Below are 13,767 nucleotides of genomic sequence, written 5' to 3'. Positions count from 1 at the left end.
AGGAAACTGTCAGATTACAAGCCTTCTCAGTTAAAAACTGCCAGCAGCACCCCTCTGAACCAAACTGGGCAAATTCCTTATCTAAAAATACATTTACTTTCTATTTTTTTAAAAAAGATTGTATTTATGTCTTTGACAGAGAGAGAGAGAGAGAGACAGCAAGAGAGGGAACACAAGCAGGGGGATGGGACAGGGAGAAGCAGGCTTCCCGCTGAGCAGGGACCCTGATGTGGGGCTTGATCCCAGGACCCTGGGATCATGACCTGAGCCCAAGGTAGACGCTAAACAACTGAGCCACCCAGGTTCCCCTAAAAATATATTTTAAAAAACAACAACAACAACAACAACCCACCCTTAAAGATAAGAGCAATGTTAAAATTCTGAGCTGGAAAGACCGTTACATCCTGATAGTTAACACATAGTTCAGACCATCTCAGAGATGACAAGGCCAAACACATTGGGGCAATTTTGCATCCATTTTACTTAATCACTGAAATTTACTATTTCATTACACCCATAGTTATAGGCAATTTCTGGTATTTTTACGGAGTGGAATCTGCCCCACAAAATCTGTCTGGTTGTATTATTCTTATCTCCCCAACATAAACTGAACACAATTTCAAAGGTATTAATGAACCGGAGGAGAGAAAACCAATGTTCAGTGCCGTAAATGCTAAACAGAAAACAAAGAGAGGAAGGTTCCATTAAACAAGTATTTTTTTTTTCCCCCTCTGACGGCTGCCCTCTGTAAAGTCATTCAGGGTGGTGTTTAAAAAAAATAAAGACAATTTCCAAATGCTAATGTTATGGTAGTGAAACCCATTCCATCTCCTGTCCTCTCCCCCCAAGATGGCTGAATTAATTTTCTTTGAAGTACAAAGACAAGCTTGGGAATAGCTAGAGGAAATGTAAAAGCAACACAGCAGACGGAGAACCCTGCTCCTTCCAGGCCTCTCGCTTCACAGGCACCTACAGATGGGGGTTGCTGGGATGGAAAGATAAGTTCTAGTCCTGCACAAGAACTATGGCACGTTTGCGAATAAGCTGCTTTGCAACTGGTCCCCCCAGCCGACCAGTTCATTTCCTAAATGGAAACAAATCTGATGCATGATTTCACTGTCATCTTGGTCGATGGCTGCCTTTGCCGTGTGGGCTCACAGCACTGACTTTGAAAAGACATTTACAGGTTATTACTGATGGGAGCCCTTCAAACCACTGGAATTTAAGTAAGGGTAATCATTATGCAATGTATTAACCCACTGAAATTTTACAGCAAATGACATTTCCTGAAATAGAACTGACCCACTGACCTATTTTGTGGGTGCATAATGGCTCTAACCCGGAGAGAAGCTTCTGGCATTCCCCTAAGTTTTAGAAGGCTGTCCTTGCAAAAGCCAGGATCCCAAGGACAAATAAGTGTAGGAAGTGCTGCAGCTCCCTTTTTGAATGTTCACGGTGTACGGCAAAATCGTAAAGGCTCTGATTAGTCCTGCAATAACAAAAATCTGTGTAGCTCTGCATAACCCAGTGCTTCCTGTTTAACTGGCTATGTACCATTTAACGGTAGGTATAAATGATTTTAGACTGTCTCCATCTAAAGTCGCTTGACCCCTGAAGATTTTCTAAACTTGGCCATCCTGACTCTATTTATGATGCCAACCTTTCTCTGGGAGGGCCTGTGGCCTGTGGCTAATTGCTGCCTTGCTCCTCAGCACACCCCCAACAAGAAGACTGTTTCTTTGACCTGGTCCCTACCAGGTCCCAGTTCACATGGCCTCATTTCTAAAGGGCACTGCCCTGCCCACCACCTACCACCCACAATTATGTTCTGCCCTGGATATTCAGGGCTGATTGTGATGCAGAGATAGAAGTCATTTCCTACCTAACTCAGATCCCTACCCCTGTCTCCAGGACTCCAAAGAAGGAATACTTACGGACCATCCTTCTCTTAGCTTGCGTAAGTAGTTGAGATGCCTCCATTGCCCTCTCTCTCATTTCCATCGAAACAAGACTGATCCTAGAGTTTGGGTATGAGTGTATTTTCTCTGTACTTGCACCTTTTCCTTGTTATGTAATTCAGTGGTTTCTACTAACCTTGGCTAGGACTCAGTGGAAGGTGGGGAAGGGGATCCCAAGAAAGCTGGACAGGCACGGAGGTCAATGTCTGCCCACACAGCACCCAGCTCTTTCAATTATCGGGGACCTGATGAGGCCCCAATTTCAAGTGATATTCCTATCCAGAACCATCAGTTGCTTTCAGAAATATACCTCGATGTCCCTGTTGCCACTCCTGGGAAGATGACCTGAGTTCACCCTGGGTGGCTGATGAGACATTCTCAATGGTGAGCAGGCTTGATTCTTTTCCCTGGCCAGGCTGAACCGACCCTGAACAACCCCATCTCTCACTGTGGCTCAGCCCCATTCGAGGTACTCAGGCAAGAGTCCTCTCCCTCTCCCTGCTCTGTTACCATCGTCTTCTCTGCCTCTTTCAACAAAATAATTATACTGTTGGGGAACACGGGACAGCCCATGACTACCTCTGCTCCCTGGGTAACCGCAGCCCTTCTCACGAACACAAAGGTGCTTCCGCTTTGTCCCTGTTCCTTCTGCGGATTCTTATTAAAAGATATTTTGGTGGAGGGGCAGCTGGCTGGCTCAGTCAGTAGCGCATGTGACTCTGGATCTCGGCGCTGTGAGTTCGAGCCCCACACTGGCTGTAGAGATGACTTAAAAAAAAAAAGTAAGGGGCGCCTGGGTGGCTCAGTGGGTTAAGCCGCTGCCTTCGGCTCAGGTCATGATCTCAGGGTCCTGGGATCGAGCCCCGCATCAGGCTCTCTGCTCAGCAGAGAGCCTGCTTCCTCCTCTCTCTCTACCTCTCTCTCTACCTGCCTCTCTGCCTGCTTGTGATCTCTCTCTGTCAAAAAAAAAAAAAAAAAAAGTAAAAAAAAGATATTTTGGTGGAGTGGGATGGTCACGGCCCCCAAATATAACAGAGGAACCATATATCTAGGTCACTGCCATCAACTTCTGATAACTTGTTTCCAAACTCTTACAAATAAGAAAAAAACTTTTTTTCCCCTTTATCACTCCCAAGGCTGAGCTGATGCTCTTCAGCTGTGTCCCTAATCTGGTGTTGCCTTTTTTTAGCTCCAGAAAAACAAAATTAGTGACTCTGGAAGGCAGCCAGCCTCTTCGGGCACCTTCCTTTGTGACTTTACAAACAGAAGAACCGGCAGGTTTTGAAGAACTGGTGAGGTAGTCTGTCCTCTGGAAAACTGTCATTGTGTGATTCTTTGTTGACTGTGTAATTAAGATTTTTTTTTTCCTACAGCCAAGCTAAAGATATTTTTTCCACTTCCTGGGCAAATGGCATCTCCACATAATTCTAACCACACAGTCATACACAGTGATGAAAAAGCTTTTACGTTCTGGTAACTGTGATCATGTTAAAGCCCTCGATGATCGTAAATAGAAAGTTCTCTTGTCTGGGTTTTGTCACAAATGAGGGCAGCATGAGTTCTCAGTAATAGGCTGGACAGTCACATTCAAGACCAAGGGGATCCTAGGAATAGACAAACATTGCTCTGGGCTAATCCTGTGACAAGAGACAGCTGTCTAGAGTCTTGAGAAGCCCTCTGCCTCCCTGAAGGGTAGGGAGGCCAGGGTGTGGTGACCCCAGTGGAGAGTTAGGGGCTGGAGAAGTTTTGCTTTGGGCAAAACTTTGGGCACAGACAGGAAATACAGGCTTGAAATGACATCAAGAAGAGGTATTTGGTATTAAAGGATTGGGGGGAGACAGAGGGCAACGGAAAAGCATTTCAAACAGGGGGGGAAAAAGATGAAGACCATTGAAAGCATCTGTCATAAATCCAGGGAGCCGACCCTGTAGTCAGAGGGAAGAGTGGGCTCTTCCACCCAAGCTGACGTGGGCAGAGAGCGTGAGAACCTGGCCGAGTCCAATGCAGGGGGGGGGGGTGGGGGTGGCTTCAAAGTGACCCCTGCAGGCCTGATGGAGCGCACCTGTAGCCTGAGGGACCAACCCAGATTCCCAGACACTGCGAAGGCAGAAAGAAAAACTGTGCTGTGTTTAGGATGGAAAATCAAAGTGAACTCGCCGGGAACAATGTTGCTTCCCTATGGAGAATGAAACACACACCTTACTTGCTTGATATTCAAAGCCACCAGGACCCGACCTTGCAGTGTCCAGGACCCACTGGGCCTGGAGAGAGCACGCTCTGGACGAACCTGTGTCCTTGCCCCATATAGAGCCCTTGAAGCCCCAACCCGCAATGGGATGGTCTTGGGAGGTGGGGCCTCGGGGGGGGGGGGGTGAGTGGGTTTAGATGCCGGCATGAGGGTGGAGCCCTCAGAATGGGATGAGTGCCTTCAGGAGAACACATCAGAGAGTTTCTGTTTCTCCTAGTTCTATAAGGACACAGAAGGAGGAAGGCTTTCTCCAGGAACCGAATCAGAGGATATCCTTGAACTTGGACTTCCCCACCTCCAGAGCTGTGAGAAGTCAATGTCTGTTGTTTAAGCCAACCCCGTGCATGGTCTTTTATGTTACAGCCCGAATGAAGACACAGCAGGTGTCTGCAGTTCTAACCCTCAGGTCCCGCTCAAATCTCACCTTCTCCAGGAAATCTTCCCTAGTTCTTCCAGGGAGAATTTCAATCTCTTCTCTACAACACCCTGGGCTTCCGCCACAGCACTTAGCACAGATCTTCCCGGAAATACTGACAGTTAGGAATTCATACTGACAGTTAGGAATTCATCTGCTCTCAGGGAATCTTCCCCAGCTCCGCCCTCTTCAGTCCACTTCACTCCCTGAGCCAAACCCATCTGAGGCAGGAAGTACTCGTGCTGTCCTGACAGGTCATTTGATTCGCCTCAGTGTGAACACAGCACGTTCACGTCAGGACAAGTTCCCGGTTATACAACTCCCTCTCTTCCCTTCCCTTTGGCCCAGCAATGTGCCCCGGTTCTTAAACCCTGCTTGTTGGGGCGCGTGGGTGGCTCAGTGGGTTAAAGCCTCTGCCTTCGGCTCAGGTCATGATCCCAGGGTCCTGGGATCGAGCCCCGCATCAGGCTCTCTGCTCAGCGGGGAGCCTGCTTCCCCCCTCTCTCTCTGCCTGCCTCTCTGCCTACTTGTGATCTGTCAAATAAATAAATAAATAAACATCTGATCGTTGCACTTGACTCTCTGAGACCAGTTCTGCGCCCCCCTCATTACTCCTCCTCCCCGAGAGCTGCCAGGAAAAAAACCAGAAAATGTATAATCTTTCAAAAGAAGTACATTCTGTGCAATATTTGGGAAACCCGAAAAACTATCTGCTATCAGTCTGAAAATTCAAATTTAACAGGATGTTCGGTATTTTTACTAGCTAAAGCTGGCAACTTTATTACTCTCGAATCTCATCACCAAGTTACCTGTGAAAGACGCCTGTGTCCCATTCTTACGTGGACACCTTCCTGAGACCTAGAAGCTCAGGGCCGCGGTCCAGACACCAGGGCCCTTCCTGTCACATTGCAATTGCTTATCTGGCTGGAGTGCCCAGGGTCATGCATTCTGCCCACTGTTATGGATATCTGCTGTCAACCCCACTCCGAGCTCATCCAGCTCTGTGGGCAGGTCTGGAGCCAGCCCGCCCTCTGGGCTGAATGATGATGGCCTGTCCCGTCTTGCTTCCAGAAAACCTTATGCCTCACTGGTAGCTGCCACTGGAGTGTCTACCTGTGTCCCACAAGACTGGGACTCCCCAAAGGGCAGGGGTTGTTACTCAAGGCAACCTACTCCCAGGATGCGTTACACGGTCTGTGCTTAAGAAATGGCTGTTAACCTAAAACTGAAGGACGATGTTACGGGTTGGATTAGGTGTGTGCCCCTCCCCCCCCAATTAGGTGTGTGCCCCTCCCCCACGTCCCCCAATGTCCAGATATACATTGAAGTCCTAACCCCAGTTCCTCAGAATGTGATGTGATTCGGAACTAAGGTTGCTGCAGGTGGAATTATTTACATTAAGATGAGGTCATACTGGAGTCGGGAGCGTCCTTAATCCAATAGGACTGATGTCCCTATAAGAAAGGAGACACAGCAAGGAGGACGCCATGTGAGGACAGACAGAGATTACAGTGACGCAGTGATTAGCCAATGAACACCTGGGGCCACCAGAAGCCTGGAGGAGGCAAAGCTTTCCGCCCCTACAGGCTCCAGAGGGAGCACGGCCCCCCGCGAATGACAGACTCAGACTTCCAAGCTTCCAGAACTGTGAGACAATGGGCTCCTGTCATCTGGCGGAACTTTGTTTCCTCAGCCCTAAAACGCGACCCCGGGACTACATTAGGGAGGAACTGACAAAACACAAAAATAGGAAGAATAAGGACCTAGAAGAGATCGAGGAATCCTTGGGAGTCCAACGGAAGGGGTGAGCACGAGACAATACTACATAGCTAACTTCTTTACATTCTGTCCCAACGTTTTCCCAAACAGAAATAAAACAAAACGTCCCTTTGAAAGTCCCAAGTGGTGTGATTAGAACTCCAGGAGTCCTGTGGGACAGAGGCTAGACAGGAGGAGAGGCCACGATCCCTGAGAAATCCCCCATCGCCTGCACAGAGATGGGCACAGGAGACCAAGCTCAAGGTAACAGAGGCAGGCCAGAAAGCCTCCCGCAGGAGGGCTGCCTTGGGAGGGGTGTCCCGGTGGGGATGGCTTTGTCAGGAGCTAGGGCTTTCCTTCTGTTTTCAGAATGTCAGTACTGTAATACATATTCTTTAAAAAATGAACACAATGTCAAACATTGTTCAGACTTCATTTCTCTGTTAATCATCCCCATGTTCCATGGTACTGTCACTGGCTTATGGGGAATAAGTGCCACCCGTTTTGGATCAAGTCAAGGTGACCTAATTCTGAGCCTCATCGGGCAAACAACTACCTTTGCATAGTTGTAGGGACGTGAATTCTCTTGTCCCTGTAACTACTGATTACATTTCAAATGAAAACTCCATGTGTAAGTTTTCAGAGAAGCAGGAACTGGGGATAACATCAGATATCAATCAAATCAAATCATATCCTAGGGGCGCCTGGGTGGCTCAGTGGGTTAAAGCCTCTGCCTTCAGCTCAGGTCATGATCACAGGGTCCTGGGATCGAGCCCCACATCAGGCTCTCTGCTCCGCAAGGAGCCTGCTTCCCCCTCTCTCTCTGCCTGCCTCTCTGCCTACTTGTGATCTCTGTCTGTCAAATAAATAAATAAAATCTTAAAAAAAAAAATCAAATCATATCCTAGATAATTAGTGCCATCCACTCTAATAACTGGAGCCCAGTCTGTGTTGAAGGACACCAAGATATATTCCCATTTATTTGCCCACAGAACTCCCAATGTAATGACGGAGGCTTCCAGCATTGCGCAATAAATAATCACAATGAGCGTTTACTGAGCATTTACCATGCACCAAGGACGAGGCTAAGATTTCACGTAGATTACTTAACATAATCTTCACATCACCCTTATGAGATAGTTACTACACTTCCCCACTTACAGATAATGAAGTAGAGGTTTACGGGGAGGTAATTTGCACAACTGTTAATAGAAGCGAGATTCAAAAGATACCAACGTGTTCATTGTAGACACTGTGCAATTCTAGAAGCCACAGAACTGGGGATGGTGTTGCCTGCCATGGATGGGCAACACGCTAGCAGTTGTGTATATCAGGGGTCATTTTGCCATAAAATTGCCTTTTTTTTTTTTTTTTCAAAGTTATGGACATTGGGAAGGAAATGCTATATATATTCCTCTCATTTTATAAAAGAAAAGACGTTTTAATACCCACAAATGAGGGAGGTAATTTACTCTCCTTAAAGGAAACTTTAAGTGAAATAAATTTAGTTTCACGCACAACTTGGGATACTATTCCTATTTTCCTCATTTTGCAAAGGACAGGTGAGAATGTGGTCACGCACTAGCATGAGTTCAAGAACTGGCAACGGGTGTGGGGGGAGGAGGTACTGCCCAAAGTTCTTGCTTAAGAACTTTGGGCAGTAAGAGCCAGAGCCAGAGGACACTCAGTCCTATCTGACTCCAAGGTCAGTGGCCCTTCTGTTGAGATGATCTGTCTTTGCCTCAGGCATTTCTTCTGCCATTCAAGAACTCTTTATTGAGCACCTACTAGGTGCAGGGCGCCAGATTCATGCCAAGGACACAAGGCATCACTTTCCTCCATTTCTCTCTCACCACCTCTCTTTCCTTTGGCTGGTCTGATTAATACCAAAAACTCACTCCCATTACAGCTCAGTTAACCATTGTCTTGTTATGACAACTTGACCTGGTCGCCGTTGAGGAAAACGATCCACATGGAAACACTACAACACAATGATACTCTAGGATCCCTTTTTCTAGTGTTAAGTATTGACTCTAGAGGCCTTTAGGATAGGAAGAAATTAAATGATTTTTATAACGTCACAAGACTTCCCAATCCAGAGCTCAGAGGAAAATAATCTCAATGAGGGGCGTCTGACTGGTTCAGTCAACACAGCATGCAATGCTTGATCCTGGGTTTGTGAGTTCGAGCCCCACACTGGGTGTAGAGATTATTTAAATAAAAAAATTTTTTTTCAAAAGATCTGAATGAACATCTTTCTAGTCACAAGGTCCTCTGATAAATGATCAGGTCACAGCCTATAGGCCTAAGCTCTGCCTTCCATCAGTAGCTACTATCATCACTTTAATAAAACCATGTTTCTAGAAACTGTTCTATTACAGTGAACCACCACAAGTAGAGCAGTCAAGCTATTTAAAAATACAAGCAAAAGTTAATTATGTAAAGTGACTATCAAGGCATTTTAAATTAACATTCATAGTCTTGAACAAATGAGAACATGCCAGTGAGTGCATTATATATAACTATGTTATGGCCTACATTTAAATATTTCTGATTCTGAGTTATTCCTCTATTTTTTTTTATTACATGGATAAAATGAGAAGTATCCGGGAAGTCCCAATTACTCCACTCATCTTTCGCGGAATATTTAAAAATGATTAAATGAGACTTACTGTGTATTCTGGTCCCAGATGTTCATTTGGACAGGAGAGAAAAGAAAAAAGAGACAAAATGATGATTTAGATCATGCTTATATGCAATATAAAACCACGGAACTAACAAATACTGGTGAATTATGTTATAAATATGCAAAGGAAATATTCCAAAAACTGAACTTTCATAAATATATGCTCTTGAAATCTTTTCAGCAGATACTTCTGTGGTTGGGCAGACAAGGACTGTAGATAAGATTCAATTAGCCTATAGGTTTGTGGGTAATTAAAAACCAAAGAGTTGGCATTATAAAGGCAAAATTAAAGACTAATAATTCCAGTGGAGCATTTCATTAACCACAAAGGAAATCTTTTAAGTGGGAAAGCAGCTTTTACAACCAGTAAGAAGAGCTTGTTATGATGACATTCAAGTGCAATCTTGAATTTTCATGTTTGAGGGCAAGAACAAAACCTTCTAGATTTGGGGGCCCAAGTTTCTAGATCAGTATCAACAAGGAGTTTATCACCATCCCATTACATGTGAGAGGGAAGGTGAACTAAAAATTATCAGATTATCCCACTGCAAAGGAAGGAGTTCGGGGCAGAGAGGCCTAATAAAACATTTTACATAAATTATAAGTCAAGGTTTGGGGGTGTAGGGGTGGGGCTCTTGTGGAGGAGGGGCTGTAAAATCAAAATAAACAACTTGTTTCACATTATCACTAAGAGGAGTTTCACCTTCCTTCTTTGTAAGCTATTTACCACAATCACTTTAAAAAGGAAGGTGGAATGGTTTATCTTAATTCCTACGTGCTAGGAAGAGCATTGACATAAAAGGATGAAGGAAAAGGGTGATGGGCAGATACAACAGGGCTCTCCCAAGTCCCTACTTGGATAATAAATCCTAAATCAGTGAAATTTGGCTACCACTAGGTCCTATCGCTACATGTGACACACAAGTTATAAAAAGGACTTACCTGTAATTGTGTAGGGATAATAGTTCCAAGCCTTTTCTGTAACATAAAAGATTTTGGGAACAACAGCTCTAGCCCAGCTAGGCAGTTTGCTAAGAGGAAAGAAAGAGAGAGAGAGAGAGAGAGAGGGGGGAAAAAAAAAAGACCATTAGAAAAAATTTGCCCAGAGCCTCATGGATCAACTGTTAAGAGAAAGCAGAGGTGCTCCTAGGTGCCTCTCTCTCCACAAGTCACCCCTTCCCGAAGCCCCTGGTCTTTGCCAGGGTTCACCATTCTCTGTGCATTTTTCATATGCTCATAAAATGTGGGAGGGCAGGTGACAATAGCCTGGGGTTGGGAGAGGGGGTTTCCATAGGACTGTTAGCTTTTCCTCTTTGATTTGATTTACAAGGACATGAGATTTCAGCGTGTGGCAGGTGCCCTGCTGGAAGGGTTTGGCCATCCTGGCCTTGGTCTCCTAGGAGTCATATGGCAGAAGTGGTAGGACGGGATGTTTAAGCCCCAATACAGAGGGGGACAGAGGCAAATGGTAGAACCAGGCATCTGCTTAACCATCCACAAGAGTGAGGTGTTAAAAATGAACTAAAGCGGAACTAGAGGGTATCATGCTTAGTAAAATAAGTCAGTTGGAGAAAGACAACTATCATACGATCTCCCTGATATGAGGGAGAGGAGATGCAACGTGGGGGGTTAAGGGGGTAGGAGAAGAGTAAATGAAACAAGATGGGATTGGGAGGGAGACAAACCATAAGTGACTCTTAATCTCATAAAACAAACTGAGGGTTGATGGGGGGAGGGAGGTTGGGGGGGTGGGGTTATGAACATTGGGGAGGGTATGTGCTATGGTGAATGCTGTGAAGTGTGTAAACCTGGCGATTCACAGACCTGTACCCCTGGGGATAAAAATATATGTTTATTAAAAAAAATAAATTAAAAAAAATGAACTAAAGCAACAGACAGTAAGAATTGTAGAGATGTGAAGAATAACAAAATTTAGCCCCTTGATGACTGTAGCCCGTTGACTTGTGTCCCCCCTCAAAGATCTATCCAAGTCCTACCCCTCCTGCTACCGCACCTGCGAATTTACCCTGATTTGAGCAGCAGGACTCGTGAGGGTGTCATTAGGGACCTAAAGGGGGAATCCCCTCGGGTTTAGGGTGTAGGCCCTCACTCCAGGGACTGGTGTCCTCCCAGGAGAGAAAAGAGGGAGATCTGGAGACAGGGACACACAGAGGTGGTGGGGGAAGCCACGTGAAGACAGAGGCAGACACTGCTAAGAACACCAAGGATGCCGCAGACTCCCCAAGCCCAGAGGGAGGGAGGGCAGGCACGGCCGGCTTCTCCCTCTGAGTCCCTGTAAGGAGCCAACACCACCAACACCTTGATTTCAGATTTCTGGTGTCCAGGGCTGAGAGAGGACACACCTGTGTGGTCTTAAGCCACTTCTCCACACTCTCCAATCCCACCCCACCCCCCATCCCGCCTTGGGAGCATTTGCTGGGGCGGCTAAGCAGGAACCTGGGCAGCCAGTGGGAGAAAACCTATTCCTTTTTTTTTTTTTTTTTTAAGATTTTATTTATTTATTTGTCAGAGAGAGAGAGAGCGCGAGCGAGCACAGGCAGACAGAGTGGCAGGCAGAGGCAGAGGGAGAAGCAGGCTCCCCACAGAACAAGGAGCCCGATGTGGGACTCGATCCCAGGACACTGGGATCATGACCTGAGCCGAAGGCAGCTGCTTAACCAACTGAGCCACCCAGGCGTCCCGAGAAAACCAATTCTTAAAGAAAACCCCCAGGGGTGCAGGTCTCGAGCCTTTTGTAAACCAAAGACTAATGAAATCTTGTTCTCTTTTGTTCTGTTTTCCTTCAGAGACAAACCCTACAGCGTAGTACAGGCCCAGAGAATTCCCTAACACGTTTAAATACATAGGATCATAGATTCTTTAAATATGCCTGTATGATTTTACGTCCCCCCAGCGCTATGCCTGGGGCGGGTTGTGTCTTTCTGGAGGCTACTAAGGTACTTCTTTCCTCTTCTAGTGCCTACAGCAGACTCTGGGCCTCCGAGGCCTAGCAGCGCTCCAGGCCCTCCGATGACGACACAGGCTCGGCTCCCGGAGGCGGCCGGCCCACAATGAATCACATCACAGAGCACTTCTGAGTTCCCAGCCGAAAGCACTAGGAACCGGGGACATCGCGCTACTAGAACCCCAAATTCCCCAACCCCTCTCGCACAGGGAACTTCAATGAGAACCAGAGCCAGAAAAATACTGTGTATCTTGTACGTCTTCTCGGATTATTTCTATTACTTCTGACAGTGTCCAGGACCTGCTTTTAAAAAGACAAATCTGTGCTTCCAACGGCTGGCCGGACCTAACCCAAAGCTCTGGGCCGTTTAACAGGGTTAAATCAAATGGGGACTCGAAGCTCCCGGGAAGCAGGGTGAGTGTCAGACGAGGCACGGCTCTTGGGCGGGCTGGGCGGCTGGAGCAGGGAGCAGGTTCATGACCTACAGAACAATCCTCGTGGCCCTAAGGCAGACCGTCTCACCCCTAGAAAATCACCGGGGGGGCGGGAACTGCTCATTTACCTGGTGCTCCCATGGCTCGAAAGGAAGGGGCTGCTTCCTGAAAGGGGTTTTTATCGCTTTTACCTTTGATTTATTCTTCCGGTCGCTGGAGCTGGACAGCAACCAGGGTTGACATCTGGAGGGGGAAGATCGCGTTGGGCTTGCTTGCGGGAAACGGGCATGAGAGCATCTTCTCCTGGGCTCCCTCCTTTTTGCCCCCCAGCCCAGGGCGATGTTGGGCAGTGGGAAGTGTAGGAAGACGTGGCTTCTGCTCACAGGCAAGTGGGCCCCTTGTTCTGTTACTGGACTGAACCAGAATTGCAGCATCTCCCCCCAAAGAAAGCTCGGCATCCCTTAGCTTAGACTAAGTGTGATGTCTCCCTACAGGCATCAGGATCCATCCCCCACGGTCCACACTGGGGGACAGGTTCCACCTCCACTGCATCCCTCCGCAGATGTAGTAGGCTCCTTCTGCACAGAGCTCTGGGGGCCCAGGCCCCCTCCCGCAAGAAATCACTCCCTCTATCACTTAAAAAGCCTCCCAGCAGAACCACATTCCTAGGCAACAAGCATTTTCTGGAAGGAGGATGAGAAACAGTGGGAATTTTCCATTCATGTTGAGACTTTATTCCTGCTTGTCCGCGGTCAGGACCCCCATCTCCAGAATCTTCTGCGTGGCTCATCCCCCAAGTCCTTGCAGGATATGCAGCCCCACAATCAATTACCTTTTCCAAAGAGACGCCCTAAAAAACCCACACCATTCAGTCAAGATGGCTGAGAACCATTTTATGTGACTCTTCTGGGGGTGTCCGGAAAGGGGACCCTCCCAGGATAAGCCATCCACCAGGCCAGGAACAGGAGGCGTCGGCAACAAGTTCCAGGACACGATTTAAGCCCAAGAACAGACTTTCTCTCAGGCCCCACTCTGCCCAGAGCACACCATTATTCAAATCGTTTTTGTCTGAGGAAGTAAAATTTATTTTTCCCTGTGGCAATGATTTATCAGGGCTGCAAAGGAAAATGGAATTAAATGAGTCCCCGCTGTTGCTGTCACTTTCATGATGTATATTGTCACACAGCCTACAGTTCTGAGGAGAAGTCTGTCACTCAAACTCACTACCAGGTGTCACACAAGAGTCTCTCTTCCAGAATGGCGGCACAGTTTGAATCACGTCCTCTCGGTCCACTGCCCGGGA

The 13,767-nt window shown here is 47.0% G+C and overlaps 1 protein-coding gene across 1 annotated transcript in view; it reads right to left on the bottom strand.

Annotated features, from left to right (window-relative positions):
* LOC111158102 (phosphatidylinositol transfer protein, cytoplasmic 1) overlaps positions 1 to 13,767 on the bottom strand; it is a 250,653-nt gene that overhangs the window by 98,812 nt on the left and 138,074 nt on the right. The window contains exons 3-4 of the mRNA XM_022519945.1: positions 10,008 to 10,096; positions 9,052 to 9,059 (exon numbers count right to left, since the gene is read on the bottom strand). Of these exons, the coding sequence (XP_022375653.1) occupies positions 9,052 to 9,059; positions 10,008 to 10,096 (97 nt within the window). The remainder of the gene's footprint in view (positions 1 to 9,051; positions 9,060 to 10,007; positions 10,097 to 13,767) is intronic.

Source organism: Enhydra lutris, unplaced genomic scaffold (genome assembly GCF_002288905.1).
Source record: "Enhydra lutris kenyoni isolate GAN:26980312 unplaced genomic scaffold, ASM228890v2 scaffoldscaffold57, whole genome shotgun sequence".
NCBI lineage: Eukaryota > Metazoa > Chordata > Mammalia > Carnivora > Mustelidae > Enhydra > Enhydra lutris.
Note: the sequence above shows the minus strand (reverse complement) of the source record. Positions and strands in the feature narration are given on the sequence as shown.